This window comes from Triturus cristatus, chromosome 1_1 (assembly GCF_964204655.1).
Source record: "Triturus cristatus chromosome 1_1, aTriCri1.1, whole genome shotgun sequence".
In the NCBI taxonomy this organism is placed as follows: domain Eukaryota; kingdom Metazoa; phylum Chordata; class Amphibia; order Caudata; family Salamandridae; genus Triturus; species Triturus cristatus.
In genome coordinates, this window is record NC_140579.1 from 22,846,214 (window position 1) to 22,872,195 (window position 25,982).

The 25,982-nt window shown below is 49.1% G+C and overlaps 1 protein-coding gene across 2 annotated transcripts in view; it reads left to right on the top strand.

Annotated features, from left to right (window-relative positions):
* Positions 1-545: 545 nt before the first annotated feature.
* The window catches only part of LOC146869191 (C->U-editing enzyme APOBEC-2-like), a 109,532-nt gene continuing 84,095 nt past the window's right edge, over positions 546-25,982 (top strand). The window contains exons 1-3 of one of the 2 annotated variants that reach the window (XR_014978300.1): positions 546-890; positions 17,878-18,456; positions 19,116-19,171. Coding sequence is in view for 1 of the 2 variants with exons in the window: in XM_085643057.1 (XP_085499183.1) it covers positions 763-890; positions 17,878-18,415 (666 nt within the window). In the remaining variant the exon portion in view is untranslated. Of the gene's footprint in view, positions 891-17,877; positions 18,457-19,115; positions 19,588-25,982 lie in introns of those variants that run through there. The other variant, XM_085643057.1, reaches the window with a different exon arrangement.

Here is a 25,982-nt window from a genome sequence, read left to right on the forward strand (position 1 = left end):
GGGCAGAGTGTGGGCAGTGCCACAGGGGCACTAAAACGGTCCATATGAGACATGCGTTTGCATATGAGAAGGGTGCCAACGTTCAAGCCCTCTAAATCAGAAGCGAGCTATGCCTTGCATAGTGGTGGACAAGTCCGAACGGCGGCTTGTGATTCGTGTAATTAAGAGTTGGGGGCATCGAATCAATGTAGGCACAGGAGGTTTGTGTTCAGTTGATATATTTACACGCGGGCAGACGACTCTCCCTCAGAATGTGCCTGCCTGCCACAACAGGAACACATATCAAAACACTATGTACAGAAGGGCACACCCTACCGATGGCACCCCCTTAAGGTCAGGATTGAAATGCCATCGTGGGAGCCAATCTATCTGTCTAGTCCCTGCCAAGACTCTGTCCGGTTGATGGATTAACTGGACAACGGCTTCGTTTCCAAGATGTTTTCCATCTCATACTCGTCATAGGTGCTAAATCCATGGTGACATCGGTATAATTAACAAAAACAAACACTAAATAAAAGGCAGCGTGGCAGACACAAAACCAAGCGAGCTTGGCACAGAGGCCAGTCCACCCATGCGCGCCTCCTAGAGTGGCTGCAGCCGGGCCCCGTCCGCCCATCCTCCCTCCACGGACCTGAGTCCATTTTTAGCTCCAGCCAGTTGCTTCTGCGCCTCCCGCTCACGGACATCGTTCTCACAGCTGCTCAGGGACCCGTCGACCAGCGAGCCAGCGCCTCTCGCTGCCAGACTCCGCCGGACCCCAGGATGGCTGAAAAACAGGGCAACCCCGAGCCGTGCAAGAACAGCCATGATGACCCCGAAGCTCCTGAGACACAGGAGAACGCGGAGGCACAGGTCGAAGAGGAGCCGCCGCCATTCGAGATTGTGTCAGGGTAAGAACTAACTCTCTCGAACCTCAAACCGAAATGGGAATTTGCAAAACCGTGTTTGCCAACTCCCCTAATCTCGGAGGCAGGCTCTCGTGTTTTTAGCCACAAATGTGTTTGGTTTTTTTGTCCTTTTAAAAAAAAAGAACTTTGTCCATTGTACAAATAGCCCTTGTTCTCGTGTATTAAATCAGTTGGTCATGAGCGTTCGTCATCTTTCTGTTCCAAAATCCCATATTGTTTGGTCCCAAATATGGCTTTGTAAAGATAAGCATAGCTCTAGTGTCACTCACTGACAGCAGGCATCAATCTCTGTCTCCCCCTCCACCCTTCCTGTTTTTATACCATTCGCCGTAAAAACCTTGGTTAAAGTGTGTTGTAGTCTCGGTAAAACATTGCTTCATAAGATGTCAATCAAATACATAAATAGCAATACAATTTGACCACAGTAAATGGTAAATGAAAACTAGGGAAGATAGAAAATGAAGCACATAAAATAGCAAAATGAACCAACAAAAAGCAAAACTCTTGTCTGTGATCGACCCTTAAAAGTAAGGCTGTCCTATTGGAACGTGATCTTTGGGTTTGCGGCATTTAAATGGTATAAGTGCTCCAAGTGTCATGCTTAGAATTCCACAAGGAAGTGACAACTGACACTAAACAGATCTGAGCAAGAAAGGGGTTTTAAGATTGACGAAAAAACCAAGTTAACAATAAAACTAACACCGACCAGAAAACTAAATATCAAAGATTTCGGTTTGGGGGGGCACGCAACTGCAGAGGGCACATGGGGCAGGACTGAGGTGCCCTGGAAAAGCTGTCTGCATTCGCTTTCAAGGGGTGCCACAGGCAGTGAGGAGGTGCACCGGCACGGCTGCGCGTGGATATGTCCTGAAGAGCAGGGGCCTTGTAGGTTTGGGGTGAGGCGCACTTGTAGAGCTTGCGGCGGGTAGTGCCAGTGCTGAAGTAACAGGGGAGCCTGTGGGTTAGGAGTGAGTGGACTGGCAGACCTCTAGCAGGGGAAGCAGCACTGGCTGAGATGTTTGCAGCTATAAGTCCTAGCATTGCATGGACGCTCCAGGATGGCAAACAACCATTACAACACTGTCAGTACAGCGCACTACCTTTACCACACAGTCTTTACAACGCAACATCCTTTGCAACGCATGCCACTACAACGCAAGGTAAGTAATGGGAAACAGTCATTTTTACCCCTACACTATCCAACACTTACCCTACTGTTGCACTCACTGGAGTGGGAATAGTAATTTTTACCCCTACACTATCCCACATTTACACTACTGTTGCCCTAAAAGTATTATGCGTTGTAATGGAGTGCGTTGTAAGCGTAGTTTCTAAAAATGAGTTTTAATGGCATGCGTTGTAAAATCATGTGTTGTAATGGATACTGCGATGTAAAAACTGTGTTGTAAAGGCATGCGTTGTAAAAGTTTGCATTGTAACGTGTCCTATTTCTCCAGGATAGGAAAGTGGTGCATTCACAGAGTTCTGTGTGGGTCCGAGAAATACATTAGCAGGAAATCTGCACAGGGTGAGATTTTGTGGACATTAGCAATGTACAGAATTGTGAAGCGCAGGTTAGTAGCGAGGTGACCTCTCTGAAGGCCCCAGTGCTGGAGCAGCCCAGGGATACTGCTCAACAAGATATGGACTAGGTGTATTAGTAAGGCTGCATAGACGGTTCTGTATTGGGAAACGATGTAGAGATACTCCAAGCTGTATGATGCGCTGGCGAGCAGTATACGGAGTTCTAGGAGTAAACTGCAGGGAGTACATGCAGCAGGTCAGTCCTGAGGCTAGTTCATAGACGTGTGTATACATGGGACCTAAAGCGGATTGAGCGGGGGCATGATAGCAGAACGAGGGATGGGGGGGGAGATGTTGGCGCCAGTGCTTAATTTGTAAAAGCAAAGTGCCAGGGCCCTCGTCAGGAAACCACTGCAGCTTGCACCACACATTGCCCCTGCCAGTGTTGCCAATGACACTACCAACACAACTACTGACAATCACAATCCTATACGTGTGACAATTCAGACTATTGCCGGCCCCCAAAGCTATAAGAAGGGCTTGGGCGGGGGTATTGTTTCTACTACTTACCGGTAATCACATTACTCCTAGTCCTACTCTCGCTTCTCTCCGTTATGCAATGAGGCCCCTGCGCCTCGTAGACACACCCCCTACCCAAATAAAAAGGCACCACCCCCTCCACCATACATGTACGAACCAAGCCACCGTAGACACCGTTGGCCGGTCCACCGGGAGGGAGGGCGGGCTGTAACGGAGAGAAGTGAGAGTAGGACTAGGAGTAATGTGATTACCATTAAGTAATAGAAACATTACCCCCACGTCCCTCTCACTTTTCTCCTTTACGCAATGAGACATACAAAGCCAAAGAAAAACCAGGCTAACTGCCCAAGCACAAGCCCAGAACATCAGAACCAAACACACCAAGGAAGGGCAAACAAACAGGAAAGACAAGCCGGATGCAACACAGCTGACCGCATCCTAGAGGCAAGCTCAGCCCCAAACATGGGCAAGAAAGAAGACCCACAAAACAAGGAGCCGAGTACCCCCCAAGCCAGCAAGCCGACACAAAAGGGATGAAAAAACAGCAGAGCCAGAAGACGCAACCCCCCCCATAGAGGAAGGAAAAAAAGGGGAACACGAGAGAGCCCGCCAAACAGGATGGAATGCCCCAAGAGGGACACATCCACCAAGAGAAGGACCACCCCATAAAGAACCAGGAGACCAGACCGACCAACAGACCCCGGCAATGGGACCACAAAGCCCCAAAAAACCAGCCGGAGCACCAGAGGCAGAGAAACAGACAAGGGAACCATGAGGGCACGAGCATACCAAGCCCCGAACCAACAGGCAATGCAGAGCAGAAGGAGACCAGGCAGACCCCAAAAAAGCACTCGCACAGCAGTGGCGACCGAAGTCGACAGACCAAGGCATCACCAGCCACCAGGCTCCAACAGCAAGACACCCGCCCTGGAAACGCCAGAGAAGGCACCAGGAGAAAAGGATACTACTGGGCCACAGAACCGGAGAATCCAGACCACCACCAGCTCCAACAACAGAGGAACCAAAAGAAGAGGAACTGCAGGAGGCCCCAGCAAAAAACAGACTCCCAACCCACCAAACCAAGACCCCAGAACAAGGCCAACAGAGGAACAGCCATCAGGGCAACCCACACCCTGGCCCCACAGCAAACAGTCCAGAGCCCAAACAGCGGGAACAGGAAAGGCCCAGACAGAACAGCGACCCCCGAAAACTGCAGGAGACAGACAAATGGGGACGTGCAGTAACACCACCCACAAAAAGAAAGCAGGCAAGAACGCCCCAGGGCCAAAATGCAAACACCCCACCAGGAAGAACCACCGCAACCAACCTGCCACAGGACAGGCGCACATGGGACAACCCAAGCCAGGAGCACAGCCTGAGAAACCGGCAGCATGGTGAAACCCAGAAGCCAACCCCCCAGGTCGAAACGGCCCACAGAAGGAAGAGAAACGAGGAACAGCACACTGGAAAATCCAGGGGACCCTGGCAGGAACAAGGGATAGCCACAACAGCCCACCAGCCGCCAAAGGGACCCAGCAGGCCAGCCAGTAGAAGCAGGAGCCAGAGAACACCGACCGAAGAGGACGAAGCCCCAAACACGACCACAGAAAACCACAAAACACAGACCACAGGCCAGGAGAGCCACGCCAACAGCACCAGGCACACCAAGGTATCCACCCCGGAACAAATCAGGCCCGATCCCGCCAAACCCCAGGTACCAGAGGAGAACAGGCACCTCACAGCGGCACGACCAGAGGAAGAGGAGGTAGCAAAGCCCACCGCACCTGGCAAGCCCAGACAGACACTCAACCAGGAGCGAACCAGGGCCGACAACGCCGAATGCCTGAGAACAGATGCAGGCAGGAGCCATCAGGGACCGGAGGACGAAAGGACGCAGGCCAGACCAGCAGACGCAACACCCTGGACGACCACAGGACGGAACAACAGCATCTGGGAAACCGGCACACATGCCCCACCAGCACAGAAAGGCAGGCAAAGTCAAAACCAGAGGCCAGCAAAAAGATCGAAAAAAGCCACCAAAATCCGGCAAACCATCTGAACAGCAGGCAAAGAGGCCCAGCACAAGAAACAGCCAACAGGTGGAATCAATACGGAACAACCAAGCAGGAAGAAGCAACCACGGCACCCCACCAAACAGCTCACAGGGGAAGCCGAAGAGAAGGACCACCGCCACACTCAAGGGGAAGAAACTGCATACAGAAAATCCCCCAGAGCGACGAGCAACAGCCCACACAGACACCGAAGCCGAAAATATGGACCCCGGCAGGAGCACCCCATCCCCCAGGCCACAGGAAGCCGGGAACAGAGGAAGCACAGGGGAAGGCCGGCCCAAAGCCCAGCTCAGCGCCAGGCCCACAAGCATCGCAACGCAGACACAGAGGCAGAGCACAGGAAAACCCACAAGCAATGGGAAAAGGACAGCCCACTCATCAGGAAACAACCCAACAATAAAAGACATAGCACCCCCATGCAGAAAACAAAAAAGGACGTCCAACCCAGATGGAAGGAGGGGTAAAGGGAAAGGGGCATCACATCCACCACCAACCGACCCCCACCAGACAGGCCCAGCACCCGAAAAAGAAGAGCCAAAAGGGTAGCAGCACCAGCACCCAGGGGTCCAACAAAGCAGCGCGACAGCCAGAGCACCGCTCCGAAGCGCAGCGACAAGCCCAGGCACAGCCGAAGGTGAAGGAGGCCCCAAAACCCAGGAACCACTGCAGACCCGAACCCACACGGGGAACGGAGCAGCGCCAGATCCACACGGGGAACCGAGCAGCGCCAGATACGGGCAGACAGGACCACGAGGACGTAGGGAAGCCACCGCCAGAGGACAAGCTCCCACAAGGAAGGAAAGTGTCAAAACCCAGAAGAAAAGGCCAGGCGGACAGGAAAAGCCACAAAGACAACTCAGGCAAGACACAAGGCTCAAAGCAGCAAAGCAACCCCATCCGTGAACAGGAGAGGCAGGAGGCACCAGCCGGAGGCCCAGGCACCCACAGCCAGAGGCCACAGCCAAAGACCAGAGGCTGACCAACCCGCGCAGGAGCAGGCCCGCACCAACCCCCGAATCAGGACCGGGACTCCGAGCCCAAATACCAAGTCCAAGCAAGAGACAGACACCAGGCCCAAGGAGCCCGCACGAGGCCGCAGCACAGCCAACGGCCAAGAAACGCACCCCACAGAGGCAGCCACAACCACCCTCCCAAACACCATCGAGATAGACACAGGCGCCAGAACCATGGAGCCCGTTACACCACCAACAGCCACCAAATGCACCCCACAAAGGCAGTCCAAAGGGACACCAGCCAGAGGCAGCCACAAACACCACGGAGAGAGAAACTGGCCCCAGATCACCACCAGAGAAAGGCACAGCAGACCACCGGGCAGGAGAACCAAAACAACACAAATAAGGGAAAAATTGTGTTGCACCGCTAGCAGGCACTGTCCCCCAAGTGGGCCACAGGAGAAACAGGACAGCACACCAGGCCACACCACTAAAGGAGAGAGGCATCCACCCCTGGCGTCCCAACTGGAACCCAACAGGCCAGAAAATGCAAAAACCTTGCATCCACCCCCTGCCGCCCCCCCTGCCGCCCGCATGAAGAAAGAGGCGTGACGCAGGGCAACAAGGGAACACAGTTTGCCCGACAAACTCGCACCAGGACTGCATGCACGCCAATGCGGAGGATGAGCCACGTGCCGCGCCAGGGAGCCCACAGCGGTAGTCTCCCCAACAAGGCACTAAGCAGGCCGACCCTGCACAACCTCAGGGAGCAGACAAGACCAGGGGCCGACATGGGGATATGGCGGGAGGCCCAACAAACACCCACCCCACCCCCAGCCACCCCATCAGAAACAACCACCGACCGGAGAAACGCCAAGCAAACCTCCGGCCGATGGAAACTAGCCCCGGCCACAGGCCATGCCCACCCTGACCGGAGCAAGGCACCGCTGACCATCAGCCAGGGAGGAAAAGCCAAGTAGAAATACATGCAGCGGCCAGAGAAAAAGTACAGCAAACCTCCGGCTGATGGAAAACGACCCCTGGCAACAGGCTACGCCTACCCCGACCGGAGCAAGGCACCGCCGACCTCCGGCCTGGGAGCAAAAACAGGCAATGAACTACAGGCACACCAGTAAAGGACATTGTAACGGTCTAGTTTATCTAAAGTGCACCCCCTTCCCGGAAACACTATCACACACTGTATCACTCTCTGGCTAGGCGTGGCCAGAGAGCTTAAATAAAGATGCCGGGGTCGCTCGTGACTTTCGGCTGTTTACACCATTCGACAGTGTCGTGTCTCCCTCACTAGCAGCCCTGCGGCGCGCAACAGCATAGCGCGATATCAGGTGGGGCCTATCTGACCCCACGACACTGGCGACGAGGATGGGATGTAACGTTCACACGACGTCAGGAACTGCCCCCGAATAGAGCCGGTCTGCCAAGAAGAGAAGAGCCCCAGCTTCATAGTGCGGATTATGCGTCTGCACTCGCCGAAGGAATCCTGCCGTGTGTGACGGATGAAAGCAGCGCAAGATGCCTGCATCATCCAAGCCGCCGGTGAGTGCTCGCAAGCGGAGACCCCAGCGCTCGTTTGCGTAACCAGAACAGGGCGCGTTGGAGCTCCCGAGTCAAGCACGGTCGAGCACGCGTCGGGAAGATTAGCGCGCGCATACGCATTGGCCCCCTGCTGTATCCAGGCCTGAGAGGGGAGAGTGAAAACACGAGCGCATCGTCAGCGCTCTGAAAGCTATGACACAGCTGACTCCACGCGGCACCAAAGCTAAATAAGGGCACACAAACAAGCCCAAGCTAAAGCAAGCTCTGCAACACAAGGAATGAGAAAGTACATAACACAAATGAATGGTGGGCATTAAACATCATCAAACACTGGCAAGTGCAAGCCCCCAGACCAGGAGAATAGAACATAAGCAGTGGCAGAAACACACAACAAAGTTGGGAAGTGGCACAAAACACTGGGAGCAGTGTCCAAAATCACACAGTGGCTATACCAAAGTAGAATTACACCAGGAAGATTGCAAGATAACAACCAACCATGGATGACCAGGCAGCGCCAGCACAACAGCCAGTTGCCACTGCAGCTACACCTTCACACCTGCTTACACAAGTCAGCGCACTTCCCCTGTTCAGTGAATTAATTGACCCCGCAACGGCGTCACCCAGGTGGAAGGTATGGATCGGCCGTCTTGACAATTACTTTATGGCCACCAGGGAAACAGATGGAGCTGTAAAAAGATCACTTCTGCTGCACTTCGCAGGGGACGAAATATACAAGTTGTTTGCACATCTGCGGAACACAGGACCACAGACGGACTACGACGCAGCGGTCAGAGCCTTAAATGCCCACTTTGACCCTCAACTTAACCCTGATTATGAACGTTTCAAACTCCGACAAGCTCGCCAGAGTGAGGGTGATTCTGTGGACACGTTTCACGCACGTCTACGCGAGTTGGCAAGCACATGCACCGAAGATGACCAGGTAAAAGAAGTACGGGCGCAACTTATCCAAGGTTGCTGCAACAAGACTCTGCGGACCCTCATTCTTCGACAGCCTCCCATATCTCTTGAAGACATACTAATCCTAGCTCGATTGCATGAGTTATCAGATGTCCGGGCGTCTGCCATTGAGGCTGCTCTTAACTCCACGGCCGAACAAGCGGTGACTGTCAAAACAGAACGAGTGGACGCCATTCGGGCGACGACTCGCGGTGGGTGCGGAAGGTGGCCCAATAGGAATTCACGACAACAACAGTGCGGATACTGTGGGAAGGAGGAGCACCCCCAAGACAGCTGCCCAGCGAAGGGGAAAACCTGCACAAAATGTGGCATTCCTAACCATTTTGCGAGTGTATGTCGAGGAGGTACGCGATACAGAGGAACCTCAGGGCGGAAACCACCATCCAAATAAGTGAGGCACCTCACACTGGAAGAACCTGCCACTTCGAAGACACCAATGATGGCAGCGCACCGTCGGCAATACCTAGAGGCCTCATCCTCAGATGGCGAAGAAGAATGTCACTTCATTTCCTTTGTGAATGATCTCAAGCGAAGACGTTGGCCACAACCAACGTGTGCCATCGAGATAGCCGGGACACCTGTTACAGCCCTCATCGACACAGGGGCATCAGTGAATGTCATGGGGTGTCAACACTACAAGAAGCTAAATCCAAGGCCAGCACTCACGCCATCCAAGGTCAAAATCATCACGTACGGAAGCCAGACTCCGCTTCCTCTGAAAGGAAAAATGTCTGTACAAGTCAAATCGGAAGACCACGAGGTCATCACAACATTCCACATAGTTGACAGGGAAGCAGACATATTAGTTGGGAGTCACACTGCTGAAGACCTGAGCCGGGTCACTTTTGCGAACGCAGTAAAGTCACTTCAAACAGAGAACATACTGGAGCTGTTCCCACAGCTACTTGAAGGCCTAGGTAGTATGAAAAGACCACCCATAAAACTACACATCGACACAGCTGTGAAACCCGTTGCCCTATGGCATCGAAGAATACCATTTCATTTACAACCACTAGTGAAACAAGAACTTTTGAAGCTTGAGCAGCAGGGGTAATAGAAAAAGTGACGGGTCCAACACCATGGGTGTCCCCCATGGTCATCGCCGAGAAGCCCAGGCAGCCATGGAAGATCAGGATCTGCATTCATATGAGTATGCCTAATCAAGCGATCAGGAGAGAGAGGCACCTGACACCTACCGTCGACGACATACTGGCTGACCTCAACGGGTCGAAGTGGTTTTCTAAATTAGACCTAAACGCCGGTTACCACCAATTGAAACTAGCTAAAGAAAGCTAAAGAAAGCAGGTATATTACCACATTTTCAACGCATCTGGGTCTGCGATGCTATAAAAGGCTAAATTTCGGGATATCTTCAGCAGCTGAAATTTTCCAGAACGCGGTAAAAGAAGTTCTGTCGGGACTTCAAGGAGTTATTGATGTCAGTGATGACATTTTAATACACTCGGCCACAATCGAAGAACACCACCGTCGGCTCAGAGCAACCCTAAAGCGTCTGGCAGAACCTGGAGTGACTCTCCACAAAGAAAAATGCCAATTCTTTAAAAGATCCATCGAATTCTTCGGTTATGTCTTTAGCCAAGACGGAGTGAAAGTGGACCCCAGGAAGTCGCAGGCGATTCAACTCGCCCCAGCCTCCACTACGTCATCAGAAGTCAGAAGCTTCTTGGGCATGGCGACATACTGCGGGAGATTCATTCCGAATCTTGCCACGATTGCCGAACTGCTACTAAATCTGACGAAAAAAGAGTCTGCCTGGCACTGGACTCAGGTGGAAGAGGAAGCATTCCAGAAAGTAAAATCAGCATTGCTGGAGAGCACAACCATGGCGTACTTCAACACGACTCGGCCAACGGAACTGATAGTGGACGCCAGTCCAGTGGGGTTAGGAGCCTTATTAACTCAAGAGACTGAGCCGGGTACCTGGGTTCCACTGGCATTTGCTAGCAAAGCACTGACAGCGACCGAAACTCGCTACTCTCAAATCGAACGAGAAACACTGGCTATTAAGTGGGCCTGCAATCACTTTCATTTATATGTCAGCGGTCATCCATTCAGAGTAGTAACAGACCATCAACCCTTACTCCTGCTCTTCAAAGGGACTGCACCTCACCCCCCACCCAGGATCGAGCGGTGGGCGAAACAACTTCAGAACTATCAACTTGAACTAGTATATAGAGCAGGTGCCAAGAACCCGGCCGACTTCCTGTCACGTCAACCGGCACATCCCGCGGAAGCAAAGTCTGATCAAGAGCTGAAGACGGAAGAGTTCATCAACATGATCTCCCAATGGTCGTGCCCACAAGCGCTTTCAATTGATGAGATCAAGACCCACATGGACACCGACATGTCAATCAAAAGAGTGACGGAAGCAATACGGAAAGGATCCTGGGAAGGCTTTCTCCAGGACATCCAGGGATGGAACACTGTCGACAGGTCCCGACTGGGGAAAATATGGCGAATCCGAGCTGAATTTAGCATCGCTGAGTGTGGCATACTGCTGAGAGGGTCACGTATCGTTATCCCTCAAAGCCTCCAAGAACACGCAACTGTATTAGCGCATGAAGGTCATCAAGGCACAGGAAGGATGAAATCCCGAATGAGAGAAAAACTGTGGTTTCCTGGAATAGAGGAAGCTGTAGACAACGTCGTAAGGAACTGCAGGGCCTGCCAACTCGCCGAAAACGCAGAAGTGCCAGCTCCTGTGATAACTGAAGACCCTGCTCTGTCACCCTGGTCATGGGTGAGCCTTGAGTTTCCCAGATGGTAGGGTCACAGCAGTTCTAGTCGATAGCTACACCAAATATCCTTGCGCTGAAGTCCTGCCGTCCACAGCGTTTAACCATCTAGAGCCAGTGCTGACAAAAATATTCGCATTATTTGGTCAAACCACATGTGATCAAGACAGACAATGGTCCCCCATTCCAAGGTAACGACTTCAAAGACTTCCTCACTCGGTTGGGGATAAAACATCACCGCATTACACCGCAGTGGCCACAAGCCAATGGAGAAGTAGAGCGCTTTATGCGGACAGTGAATAAGATTCTACGGATAGCAGCCGCTGAACAAACTGACCCAGAAATCGAGTTGCAGAAATTCTTACGAGAATACCGCAGCACACCTCACTGCACAACACAGAGATCTCCGTGGTCCCTAATGCTGGCAGGGCCTCGACGAGAAAGCTTTCCACTAGCTGATAACTGGGAGCCTGAACCATATGACCCTGCAAGCACCCAAGCCAGAAGAGTAGAGAACAATGAAAAAGCGAGCCACCGGAGGCGAGCACAAACTCGAACACTGGTGCCAGGGTGTGGGGTCTTGATAAGAAATCGCAGGAGCAGTGGAAAGTTCCGCACTCCGTACGAGACAGGCTTTTGGACCGTGAGGGTCATCCGAGGGACAGCTGTGACTGCAGAGCGGAACGGAGAAGTAGTAACCAGAAACATCTCATGGTATAAGAGAGTACCCATGGCAAACGTCGAGAGGCAAGGCCCCGAACTCACGTTGGAGAGGCTGAGCCCACTCACACTAATGGTGTATCTCAGCGTCAAGTATCATCGACACCCATCGCTGAGTACAACCCGCAAGTCGTGACCAGTGGGGGAGAAACGGTCAGTCCCACAAGGGGTCAGAGTCATCATCAACATCAATATACCCTCAGGCCTAACCCTCGACCAAACCGAAGACAAGTGTTGAAAAGAACTGATTTGGGATGGGATGTAACAGTCTAGTTTATCTAAAGTGCACCCCCTTGCCGGAAACACTATCACACATTGTATCACTCTCTGGCCAGGCGTGGCCAGAGCGCTTAAATAAAGATGCAGGGGTCGCTCGTGACTTCCGGCTGCTTACACCATCCGTGAGTGTCGTGTCTCCCTGACTCACAGCCCTGCGGCGCGCAACAGCATAGCGCGATATCAGGTGGGGCATTCCTGACCCCACGACAGACATCACTCAACCGAAACGTGGTAAACAAAGGCTGACACAGCAGGAACCAACAGTCCCTGCACAGGCCCACAAGCCGGCCGGAGAAAGGCTCAGCAAACCTCCGGCCAGCGGAAGCAGCTGAGACCACAGGCTACGCCCACCCCGACCGAAGGAAGGCACCGCCGACCTCCGGCCAAGGCGAAAACATGCAGGAGAATGCGGCAAACCACAGGGAACGCACCCCCGCAGAGAAGCAGACCGACTCCCCAGCACTGGCACACTCCCACAAGCCGGCCGGAGGAAAGCAGCGCAGACCTCCGGCCTGGTAAGAGAAGGAACGAGGAAGGAGCACTGATACACCGCCCTGAGGCAGACCCATTCCCCCTCTTACCTGAAAAGAGGACCTCCTCCCAGCAGAGAGCCAGAAGAGAACGTAGAAGCTGGCCCCTGCGACCGCCGGCACCGCGCGGCCTTAAACAGGGTCTACAGGAACACTGGAGCCCGCTGAAGTGCGCGCCCCGAACAAGAACACACACCGAATCCAAAGAAGAAATAAACACATGAGCGAGCGCGCCGCACCCACCTCACCGTGTCTACAGACACAAAAGAACAGGTATGGTGAAGGGGGCAGTGCCTTTTTATTTTGGTACGGGGTGTGTCTATGAGGCGCAGGGGCCTCATTGTGCAACGGAGAGAAGTGAGAGGGACGTGGAGGTGATAGCCATTTTTACTGACTAAATAGTAAACAACTATTGTTGTGATCATCTTCAAATTAGCTAAACAGTGCCATCATGTGGCAGATGGTGACAAGCGCTGGTGTTGACAATCAAGTGCAGGTGCTGAGTACTGGAAACCACTGGCTCAAATTAAGCACTGGTTGCCGATCAACACTGGGTCCGGGCTTTAACTCTGTAACAGACTCTCCATGCCACTGGAATCAAGCTATCCTGGCTGAAGAGGGGTGAGACCCCAAAACCGGTCCTAGGATGCTTGTTTCCAGTTCAGTGAGGACCTGGCTTGGCAGTTCGGGCTGGACTGTTCCCATGAGGCACAGGGTCAAGGCTGATTTGCATATGGCTGGGTTCAAACTGGAATGGCATGGTGTGCAAAAAAGCGATGGATTTAGGCCCAGATCTCTGTACTGGGGTGAATGTAGGACATTGTTCTGCATTCTGTCCATCAACTGTTGTTTTTGCATTATGACTCTAAGGCACTGCATATTCTAATTAGGTTGCAGCACACACGCCTATTCGTGCTCGTCTGAGGTCCCTCAGAAGCGATGAAAGCTCCAGACAGCCTGGCTGGCATGTGAAAGATTACAGGATCTAAATCTGGGAGCGCAGAGCTCTCTTTCAGCCCCTGGCAGGGCGAAGCCAGGATTCATAGTCGGCACCTGCTCCCCAGAGCTCACTCTGCTCACCGAGCAACAAGCCCACCACACAAACAGAGCCCCTGAACCGAGATGACACGACAGAGGGAGCCTTTGGTGCATCGGTGCCCACCCTGCCACTGCCCCTCTTGTGCAGCTGTCACTACAGGCGACCAGGCACTCTTTCAAGAGTAAATTTTAACGATGCACGGAACCATGGATTTATATTATGTTTACTTAACATTTCAAGTGGCAGAGAAGGTGGAAAGAATACCGTGTCCCACTAGAGTAATCCATGACCCCCCATCTAGGTCATAAAAATGTCACATTTTAAAAACAGAGTGGACTCAACCGTTTAACACCCCCTCCACCTGGATTTCAGTGACACAAGGCAAAAAAAGAACGCCCATACAATAAAGTACAGTCCACTTCACCTTCTATGCAACTGGAAATATAGGTTAACAAATAAAATACTATTATCCAGGTATAATCTAGAATTAACTATACAGCAACGCGCCAATACACATATGAATGCAGTGGCTGAGTACTCTGCTACAATATTTATTAAAGATGCACGCAGGTGTTTTATAAAGGGCCAGTTGTCATCTTACAATATCTTAGGGACGCCATCATGCACAGGAAAACGGAGGTACAAACAGCATACACAATAGAGTAGAGTTATTGCCAAATCATTGGAGTGTAGTCAGGTGGACTCCTCCCTTGCAACATCCTTCAAACATGGATCCTGGGACATGTCAGTAGCAAGGCCTTCTTAAAAGGGTCAGCTTTGAGAAGTTGCCTGAATCTTAGGTAGTTGGGCAATGACTTTTGGACCCAGATGGATCTAAAGTTTTGAACCCAGCACTCCCACGGCCTGCATTCGATTGGTGGCATGGGTGCAGTGGTATCAGGTGTGACGCTCCTATTTGCCATGTGGTATTGGACCAGTATTTGTTGGTATGTTGGTTATTTACACCAACAGACTTTCTGGATGATGCAGAAGTCCTTGAGTGTAATCTTTAGTCCCACTGGGAGTCCATGGAATGCTTTCGGAAGCACCTCTTAGATGCTTTATTTTGGAGTCTCTCAACCCAGTCTGTTGTTGCCAGGTCTCTGTAAACAATGTAACCAAAGCCTATTCGTCCCAAAACAGAAAATCTTCCACGTTCAATTGAATGAGAGGTTGATAGGAGAGGGAGGGTGCTGTGAAGCAGGTGAACCCCCTTGACTGCAGTGTTGATTTGAGGGGTGAAGAAGAGCTGTCTGTACCTTAAAGTGCTCCCCCGTGTTTGGCTTTCCAGAATGAAGCAGCCCCTGCACCAGAGGGCCAGTGGAATGGCATAGAATCAGCGCCTTGTCTTCCTCACATCGGGGCTTCCATCGTAGAAGGAAGCTTCATCCCCCCCCCCCCCATAGAGTGAGGCCCAGGTCATTGGTGATGCTATTGTGGCCTTCAGAGTTATTCTTCAGGTGAATGTTTATTCGTGTTGTCAGATACACCCGGAAGTGAATACTGTACTGATAGAGTCGCTGAGACGGGGTCACGTGTAGCAGTTGAACAGGAGTGGGGTGTGGAAAGAGTGGAAACCTAAGGAACACCGCGCATAGACCTGTGGTGGCAGCACCCAGAAGCACCGAGCACACCTGTCGAGCGAGCATGAGGAGGGAGCCATTTTAGAGGCTGTCCTGGTCCACCCTCTCAACCCGTGGTCAGTACCTCACGATCCGCGGTGTCACCCACAGCCACAGAGGAGCATCAAAGCTGTGTGCTGGCCGCTGCCCAGTGTGCTGTGGAGGCCCCCTTTGAAGCCGATTCCCTCGCTCTCAAAGGCGGGAAACATTTCACATGGTAAACAGTTACTGCATAACAAATGGAGCTTACAACCTTGGCATGTATGAGCCTTGTACAAAGCCGAGCATCCGCCGTCACGGAACGCTGCAGTTTTATCTCCCACTCTTCTTCCCATGGTAACAGGAAGTGGTCAGTTGCCGCAGGCCTAATTCTGAAAACAAGCACAATTGATTGTCAAAGCAAAACTAATGTAGACAATTTAAAGAACGACAACATGTGCAGGGCTGTGGTGTAAGTTCCTGCAGTCCTTCCTGCATATGGGCTGCTCCCTGCTCAACCAAAGGCTTTGCACACGGGCAGAAGGAGCTGTCCAAATTGAAATGTTAGTTCTCACTCACCACGTTTTGTGGGGGAATGCGGCTCATTGTACATTACGTCAAAGGGGATTTGTCTAAAAAAAAAAAAACAGATTTGAATGACCGAAAGCCAGACACGTATTTTCTATCTGGCCTTAATTTCTTACTTGCTGCCTCATTTTTCCTGGCGTTATGTATTGATACAGGCACAGGGCTCAATTTACAAAAGATTATATGTGACCGACTCCTGCAGGTCCAGGAATATGTAACACCTACTCATGGAAGAAGTTTGGGACCCAGAGCAATTGTGTGTATAGAAAACAATCGTTATCCCCTCACACTTCTCATCCAACCACCTGGAGCCAGGAGTCAGGCAGCAAACTGTGCACCACATTCAGAGCCCCTTTTCCTCCACTTCAGGTACATGCAGGAAAGTACTCTGCACCTTCCGCTCTGCACTCACATAGAACCACTCATATATCTATATAAACACCTTTTTTACAGATTTGACAACCTTTATTTTTTGAGTATGTGTTTTTTCAATCCCATTTCTTTACATTCTAATTTCCGCATGTTATGATATCCTCGTGGTTTCATTGGGGGTCAGCAGCATACTGTTGTGCTAACCCCATGGAAGACGCGGCATACTCAAATGGTGCGAGATGAAAGGGAAAGAGATGACTTTAAATCTAGAAAACACTTTATTTTTCCCGCTCTAGAACGCCTTACACTCACCCAGCACCTACAATGTTTGCAGCCAGTGACCTAAATACTCAGTGAATGTTAATGTTCCACAAGTACCAATGTGCCCCTCTTTGGTCGTTCTTTTGTCCTTGTGTCAGTGTCTCTGTGCTCTGAGGTTGGGTTCTACCACATACCTTAAATTCACTTTCCATTTTACATGACTACAGCTCGCATGTTCTACGTGCCTCCACTACTACACACCTTCCATACTCCTACTACACATAACGCATTCTCTTCCCCGCTCTGCAACAAGCCCTCCATTCTCCTATTCTGCACCGCACCTTCTGTTCCCTTTTACTCAAAGGCACATTCCATTCAACACCATAAATATGATTCCTTATTCTGTGAGGTACTATCCAGCCACCATCTACCACACGCTGTGTATCTCCCATTGCACGGGATGCCATGCATCGGCCATTCCCTACCCCGTGAGCGCATTGCGTGTCCTCCCCTTTTATTTCGAGATATAATCCATCTGCAAGGCTTCCCTCCACACACCATGGAATATTTTTCCACATTCTGTAGCATACTCTCCTCCTTCGTTTTAGTCCTCGTTGCGTAACGTGCAGTGCTGCTGTGCAAATGTCTACATAGCCCTCTACGCAGACTTCTCTTCTCAATCCCATAGCACTTCTAACTTTATCTACAAGATACCAACTCCACTGGTGTAGGCGAATTACCATTTCTAATCAGTGTATGGAATGTGAACAAAGATGGCCTCTGCTGTGACTGTTGCGCGTGTGAACTTGAGCCAGAATCTCTCTCAGGAACTCTTTTGGCGGGTGCATGAATTGTTTTTCGGTGGCATGCAGAGGTTGCCTGCCAGATGCTGCAGGCATAGCCCATCACTGCCCAGCTATATGGCAGTCTTCTACTTGGGGTAACCAACTCGCTGCCTTTGGTTATCTAGAATAACCCTTCAGCATGGAATCCCGTAGTCTGGACAGCATGTTCCCAACCCCTAACTTCACTTTAATCACCAATATTTTGTCCCACTGCTACACATTAAGGGAGCTAAGATAACGCCCATAATGCCTTTTTTGTTGTGAGGGGGACAGGTGGGGCAGCTTCTAAGTTCACCACCAGGAGTGCTCAACTTGCACCATCATATTCACACTCTCTCTTCCTATTTTTTTTAGGAGCCGACTTCCAGCCTTCTTCTTCAAATTTCAGTTTCGGAATGTGGAATACAGCTCAGGCAGGAACAAAACTTTCCTGTGCTTTGTGATGGACCTCCAAGGCAAGGAGACTGGAGTCTTCCGTGGGTATCTGGAAGATGAACACATCTCTGCCCACGCCGAAGAGGCCTTTTTCAACACTGTCCTGCCAGAGTGCAAGGCTGGCGTTAAATATCAGGTGACCTGGTACATGTCCTCCAGCCCGTGCGTGGCCTGCTCAGAGCGCATCGCCGGGGTGCTGAAGAAGAACAAGAACCTGCGGCTGATGGTCCTGGTGGGGCGGCTTTTCATGTGTGAGGAGCCAGAGATCCAGGACAGCCTGCGCAAGCTGAAGGCTGCAGGCTGCAAGATGAAGATCATGGGCCCACAGGATTTCGAATTTGTCTGGAAAAATTTTGTCGAGCAGGAGGAAGGCCAGGACGGACCCTTCGTGCCATGGGAAGACATACAGGAGAACTTTCTTTATTATGAAGAGAAGTTGGCCGAGATCCTGCAGTGAACACTGCCAGAGGTCCAGGATAGAGCTGCATTTGCTCCCAGGTTAGTTTGACTATTTTCCAAGAGATTCTCTCTTTCAAACTAAGACACAGTAAGATAATGAGCAGGGCTGTTTCTACCATTAGGCAAGACTAGGCGTCCGCCTAGGGTGACAAAAGGGGGAGGGCGGCAAAAAACATGAGTTTGGGAATATCTAATGCATTAATTCTTCTAGCCTGGATGATAGGGGGAGAAAGTGATGGTAGTAATTGGGAGGGGGCGGCATTTTTCAATTCTCGCCTAGGGCGGCAAAACACCTACAAACGGCCCTGATAATGAGGAGGTACATAGAGATTTAATTCATTAGCAAGCAGTAGACATGAGCAAGCCACTAAAAGCTCGAGCTAGATGATTGGCTTAGCTCGAGGTCCTTTTGACAGTCTGAGCCTAAAATACACTGACCTATCACGTGGCAGCTGCTTGCCACCTGCCACCCACGCGCTAGCTTCTTGCACTAAGTATTAAACACAGACATTAACCTTTGCTGTAAAACAGGCGGAAAAGAGATACCCATCTACTGGATGAATTCCACAAAATGAGACCAGAAATCCTAAACTCAATCTCAGCTTCCTCACTTGACCAAATTTTGTTACCCTAAGTATTGGTGTCTCTAGAAGTGAACTCTAAGGGATATATATCTCTTTCTGTTTTTTCTTTTTTAGGAGCCGACTTCCAGCCTTCTTCAAATTTCAGTTTCGGAATGTGGAATCCAGCTCAGGCAGGAATAAAACTTTCCTGTGCTTTGATTAAATGTTAAAATCTAACTTTGCATGTATGATATATATATATATATATATATATATATATATATATGTTATTGATTATTTCATATATAGCAGGTATGGATTACAATATCATTGTTTGTACCATTATGGTAGCAGAAATATAACCATGTATGGTTTAAACATAAATTACTTCATGCTTGTGTTGTAATCCTGATATACGTATTTATACGAGGTACGCTATGTTTGATAGTATCTTGTCTATGTCTATCATGCACAATTGAAGCACTGGCACTTTAAAAATGGCTTTCACGGTCCAGAGCGTGTCATGTGATCAAGCCGAGGGACGGCCGAAACGCGTCATGGCGGACTAACTGGTGGTGTGTAATCAATAAACAATTTGAAGCACGGATTTGGGTACACACTCGTCTTTTTTTCTGGAGAAATAGTGGAACGAGGAGATTAAATATATATATACATATATATATATTATCTACTGGCGGTCGCCAGTAGATAGTTATAGTTAGGACCGTGTTTCCATAGGAAATCCGCAACATTCTATTTGGAATAACTTTGGCGCCGGTTGACGAATCCTCGCGAAATTTTCAAAATAGGTGGGGCGCTCCGCTCCGCTCCTACCCTGAAAGTCTCGGGGGGATTCGTCAAGCGGGGGCCGGGAAAAAAGGGGGGTCCCAAAACGCGTTTTCCCCATGCAATTTTCCATAGGGACCTTTAGTCCAAGGTACAGCCCGAACGGCTGAACAGAATTACTTTAAATTTGGCAAAGAGGTAGTCCTCAGGTCAGGGATGTGCCTTTTGCATATCTGGTGTCAATCCGTTCAGTAGTTCCTGAGAAAATCAAAAGTAAAATCATATCTATATCTGGGCGGAGCCTAACCACACATCTCATTCTCATTGTGGGATCTGATTGGCTGTCAGCACTTCATCCAAAAAGTGTTGGCAGCCATCTTGGGACCAATATACATGATAGCACCTCATTAAAAAGCCTTGCAGTTAATAGAAGATTTTAAGACTTTAGTTACATTATAAATCATTTGTTGATGGTACCATACTCATTTTAGGAATTGTGGTATGTTCTAAGGTGATTTTACCATGTGAAAAAGCCTTCTGCTGTGATATCATGAATCATGTTTGAGAGAAAACTATTTTCTCATGCTTTTCCCACAGAGGTTTGGAAGGTGATCAATAAGCTAAACTGAGAGCATATTTTCTGTAAGTTCACATTATCTTTCTCAGTCATGGGAGAATGAAGTCTGACATTCTCAGTAAAACATGTACATCCAACAAGGGCAGAGACTGTCAGTTGATTCCTTTGTGTTCTACTGCAGCTTCCCAGAGTGTTCTAAAGAACAACTAGAGCGCTAATAGTCCTACTTATGACAAAAGTATGGCACACCTGAAGCCATCTTGGCTGGAATAAAGTGGTAACTCTTAAAACATTTAATTTAAAAAGGAACAAAATGAGGGGGTTCATTTTGCCATAGAAAGTATGATTAGTGCTGCAGAAAGAAAAGTTAGGGCACATTTTGAGTGACTTCTCAAATCCTCTTCTATTTCATTAAAACATTCTGACATGCAGACTGAAACATGCACTTTCAATACCAGCAGCAGACTTCCCTGGTGAGCAGTAGCTTTACTACAGTGATCTAATAAGCAACTAGAGTGCTAACATTCTGAATTTATGGCAAATGTGTGACACATCTGAATGCCTTCTTGATGGAATCAAAGTAAAAAACTGAAAGTTTTTCCTACTGAGGAGACTGTAGTAAATGAGGAAATTAGGAAACATCATAACAAATAAGTCTCCCAAAATGGCCACCAGAGACAAAAGAGCCCAAATGTAGCCCAAATATCACGAGATGTAACCCAAGTATAGCCCAATGACAGAATGTCCCAGAGTGTTCTAACGAACAACTAGAGCGCTAACAGTCTTACTTATGACAAAAGTATGGCACACCTGAAGCCATCTTGATTGGAATAAAGTGGTAACAGTTAAAACATTTAATTTACAAAGCAACAAACTGAGGGGGTTCATTTTGCCACAGCAATTATGATTAGTGGTGCAGAAAGAAAAATTAGGGCACATTTTGACTTCTCAAATCCTCTTCTAATTCATAAAAAAATTCTGACATGCAGATTGAAACATGCACTTTGAATACCAGCAACAGACTTCCCTGGTGAGCAGTAGCTTTACTACAGTGATCTAATGAGCAACTAGAGTGCTAACATTCAGAATTTATGGCAAATGTGTGACACATCTGAATGCCTTCTTGATGGAACCAAACTAAAAAACTGAAAGTATTTCCTACTGAGGAGACTGCAGTAAATGAGGAAATTTGTAAACTTCATTACAAATAAATCTCCCAAGATGGCCACCAGAGACAAAAGAGCCCAAATGTAGCCCAAATATCACCGAGATGTAGCCCAAGTATAGCCCAATGACAGAATGTCCCAGAGTGTTCTAACGAACAACTAGAGCGCTAACAGTCTTACTTATGACAAAAGTATGGCACACCTGAAGCCATCTTAATTGGAATAAAGTGGTAACAGTTAAAACATTTAATTTACAAAGGAACAAACTGAGGGGGTTCATTTTGCCACAGCAATTATGATTAGTGGTGCAGAAAGAAAAATTAGGGCACATTTTGACTTCTCAAATCCTCTTCTATTTCATAAAACAATTCTGACATGCAGATTGAAACATGCACTTTCAATACCAGCAGCAGACTTCCCTGGTGAGCAGTAGCTTTACTACAGTGATCTAATGAGCAACTAGAGTGCTAACATTCAGAATTTATGGCAAATGTGTGACACATCTGAATGCCTTCTTGATGGAACCAAACTAAAAAACTGAAAGTATTTCCTACTGAGGAGACTGCAGTAAATGAGGAAATTTGTAAACTTCATAACAAATAAATCTCCCAAGATGGCCACCAGAGACAAAAGAGCCCAAATGTAGCCCAAATATCACCGAGATGTAGCCCAAGTATAGCCCAATGGCAGAATGTCCCAGAGTGTTCTAACGAACAACTAGAGCGCTAACAGTCTTACTTATGACAAAAGTATGGCACACCTAAAGCCATCTTGATTGGAATAAAGTGGTAACACTTAAAACATTTAATTTACAATGGAACAAAATGAGGGGGTTCATTTTCCCATAGAAATTATGAATAGTTCTGCAGAAAGAAAAATTAGGGCACATTTTGACTTCTCAAATTCTCTTCTATTTCATAAAAATATGCTGACATGCAGACTGAAACATACACTTTTAATACCAGCAGCAGACTTCAGTGGTGAGCAGTAGCTTTACTACAGTGATCTAATGAGCAACTAGAGTGCTAACATTCAGAGTTTATGGCAAATGTGTGACATATCTGAATACCTTCTTGATGGAATCAAAGTAAAAAACTGAAAGCATTTCCTACTGAGGAGACTGCAGTAAATGGGGAAATTAGGAAACTTCATAACAAATAAATCTCCCAAGATGGCCACCAGAGACAAAAGAGCCCAAATGCAGCACAAATATCACCCAGATGTAGCCCACATGTAGCCCAATGACAGAAGTGTGCAGACTTGTCAGGTATTGGAGTGCTTTACATGAGCATTGGTTACATCACACAAGATCAAATTCATTCTGGTTGTAGACATGGGGAGATTAAGTGATTTGACCAGAATCACAGAATGTTGAGCTGAAGCAGAAACTCCAACCTGGTTCCCCAGTTGCAAAGTCTGCAGCTCTGGAAGTAACACCACATCCTCTCCCCTAAGTGCAACATTTAATCAAGTGGTCAACTGGATAAAAAAACATAAAGATTACAAAAAATTTAAAAGTTCTTTGTCGCTATTTGAAAACTCAGAAAATATGTCCTCATTTTAGTTTTTTAGAGCACTAACCATAATTTTGATGCAAATAAGACCCTCTCATATATGTAATTTCTAAAGGAAATGCTCTAGGTATTACAGTTTTGATTACATCAAGATGACGTCAGGCGTTCCACACTTTTGTAATAAATATAGAATGTTAGCAATCTAGTTGTTCATTGGGATACTGTTGAGAGGCAGAGGCCAGGGGCACGGACTCTGAAAATTGAAGGCAGGTAGGAGAGTGCAGAGGCAACAATTTGACCGCACTGGGCAGGCAGGAAGGGCAGTGGCAGCACAACAGACTATGGAGGGCAGTGGAAAGGGGGGCAGGGGCAACAAACCAACAATACAGGACTTGCAAGAGAGGCTGTGGCAATATAATAGACCATTGTGGGCAGAAGGAAGAGGCAGTGGTAGTACAACCATACATGCCAACAGACCCGATTCAGCCAGGAAACGTCCAATGTTTTTAAGCTCAAATGGGCTTTACTTGATCTGTCTCCTGTCTACAATCTCCTCTTTTTTAATGTAACTCAAAGGGGAAAATCAATACCCCAGTTTTTTTTCAAAATCTCCCTCTTACCAAGTTCAAAATGTTTGCAAGTATGGTACATTGGATCATGGTAGGCAGGAGGAATTGGGGTAGGGACATGGACTCGGATAACAGAGGACAGGAGGGACATGGAGAGGTGCACCAAACTGACCCTACAGGGCAGGCATCAGGGAGTGCAGCACAACAATCCATGGAAAGCAATAGGGAGGGACAGGACCATGCACATGGACAACAGAGAACAGAGGGGAAAGAGGCAATGGTAGCTAGCTGACCATAATGGACAGACAGGAGAGAAAGCTGCAGCATAACAGACCATAAAGGGCAGGAGGGACGGATCAGGGGCATTACAATGGAACAGGCAAGCCAGGAGGGAGGGAATAGGGGTCTGCACATGGAAAAAGAGGGCTGGGGCAAGGGGGCAGGGCAGGAGCAGCAAGATGACCATGGAGGTCAGGCAGTATGGCCACTAGAAACAAGACACACCATGGAGAGCAACAATGAGACTATGATGTCATACACACAGGCCATGGAGGGAAGGTGGGAGGGGGCAGGGGCAGCTAGCTGACCACACAGGGAAGGTGGGAGGGGCCATGGCAGCACAGAAGACCATGCATGGCAAGCAGGAGGGTTAGTGGCAGCACAATGGCTATGATGGGCAAGAAGGAGGGTGCAGGGGCATGCACAAAGGACCATGGAGGATCGAAGGGAGGGTCAGGACCTGGGCACAGACAAGAGAGTTCAGGGGAAGGGGCCTCACAACAGACCGCACGGGGCAGGCAGGAGGAGCAGTTGCAGCACAACAGACCAGGGAGGGCAGAAGGGTGTGGCAGTAAAATGGACCATGGAGGACGGGAGGAAGAGGATAGGGGCATGGCATGTGGACAGGCAGGGTGGAGGTGGCAGGGACAGGTTACAGTCATCTGACAATGCTAGGCAGGTGGGAGGGAAGTGGCAGCTCAACAGAATACGCAGAGTAGATAGGAGTGGCAGGTCCATGGGATGGAGCAGGGGCATGCACAAAGACATCGGATGGCAGAGGGAAGGAGAATAGGGGCAGCAAGCTAAGCACAGAGGCTAAGCAGGAGGTCAATGATGGGCCATAGAATTGGGCAATGGAGGGCAGGAGGAGTGAACTGGTACATCATGCTAAATGGAGGGCAGTGGCAGCACATCAGACCATGCATGGCAGGAGGGAGGAGGCTAGTCCATGGATTCAGACAACAGAGGATAGGGAGGAGATGGATGGGGCAGCAAGCTAACTGTTCAGAGAAGGTGGGTATTAGGAACTTTATTGTTTTTAAAATGTGTGTCTGTGCGAACTACTTAAAATATGAACAAGTATGCAGCATAATCTCACTTTTATTCAGGAAGAAGAGGTCGTTTGTGACTGTGACTCCGGGCTCACTTGGCAGAAACACCCCCTGACCCTCCACCCCCCATCGCAAAATGTAATGTCCGTGAAAAGGGTAGGTGGACGCAGTGTTATATAGAACATAGTCCTGAGAGCACGATTGAAAATGAAAACTAGATATAGTATATGGTATAAACTATGCACCAAAAAGTGTGATATAAGATGAACCAGGGCGTGAAATATAATATGCAATACATTGTGCGCAATGACAGATTCATTGGAGAGCGCGAGATAGCACAGGCACTAGCTCGTGCTATGCGATATGCGCCTTGGAGTGTAATATGCACAGGGCAGTGTTGTGTAACCTAACTAGTCTCTAAAGTTGTAATATAAAATATGTGCTGGGGAGTGTAACGTTGCATATGCACTGTGACAAAGATATGGATCCCAGATTGTAATATGTATGGCATAGCGCTGTGCGTTATAACATAGGCATCGAGGAAGGCACGTTAGATGGGGCAATATAACCCGTGCGAAGGCAAGTGTGGCACGACATATTCACAGGGTTGTGTTACAGTGCACATGGGCTAGAGAGTGTCATAGCATACGCACTAGCTGGTGGAATACAACACAGAGGTGTGAGGCACTCGGCGGGCACTGGTGGGTGTAACACAGCATTGGGCTCAGCCAGGAGCCCACTGTGACTCTCAAGTGAGGTTCGTCTCCTTTCCAGAGAGTAAAATAAAAAGTATTACACATCCGGCGGTGGATGTGTGTTTTATTAACCGTGAGGGGGGTTTCTTGCATAGTTTGATCGAATTTTTGTGGAATCCCCTTTGAATGGCTTGGTGTGCGTGTATATTAAATATGCCCGTCAATAGCTACCCATGTTTGTATAAATAAACGACAAGGGTGTCTACTTGGAGAGTACCCAACGGCGGGGGCGTCGGGATTAGGCACGGTAGGGCGTCAGACACGTCAGAGCTTCACTAGCGGTGTAAATACATTCCATGTGGAT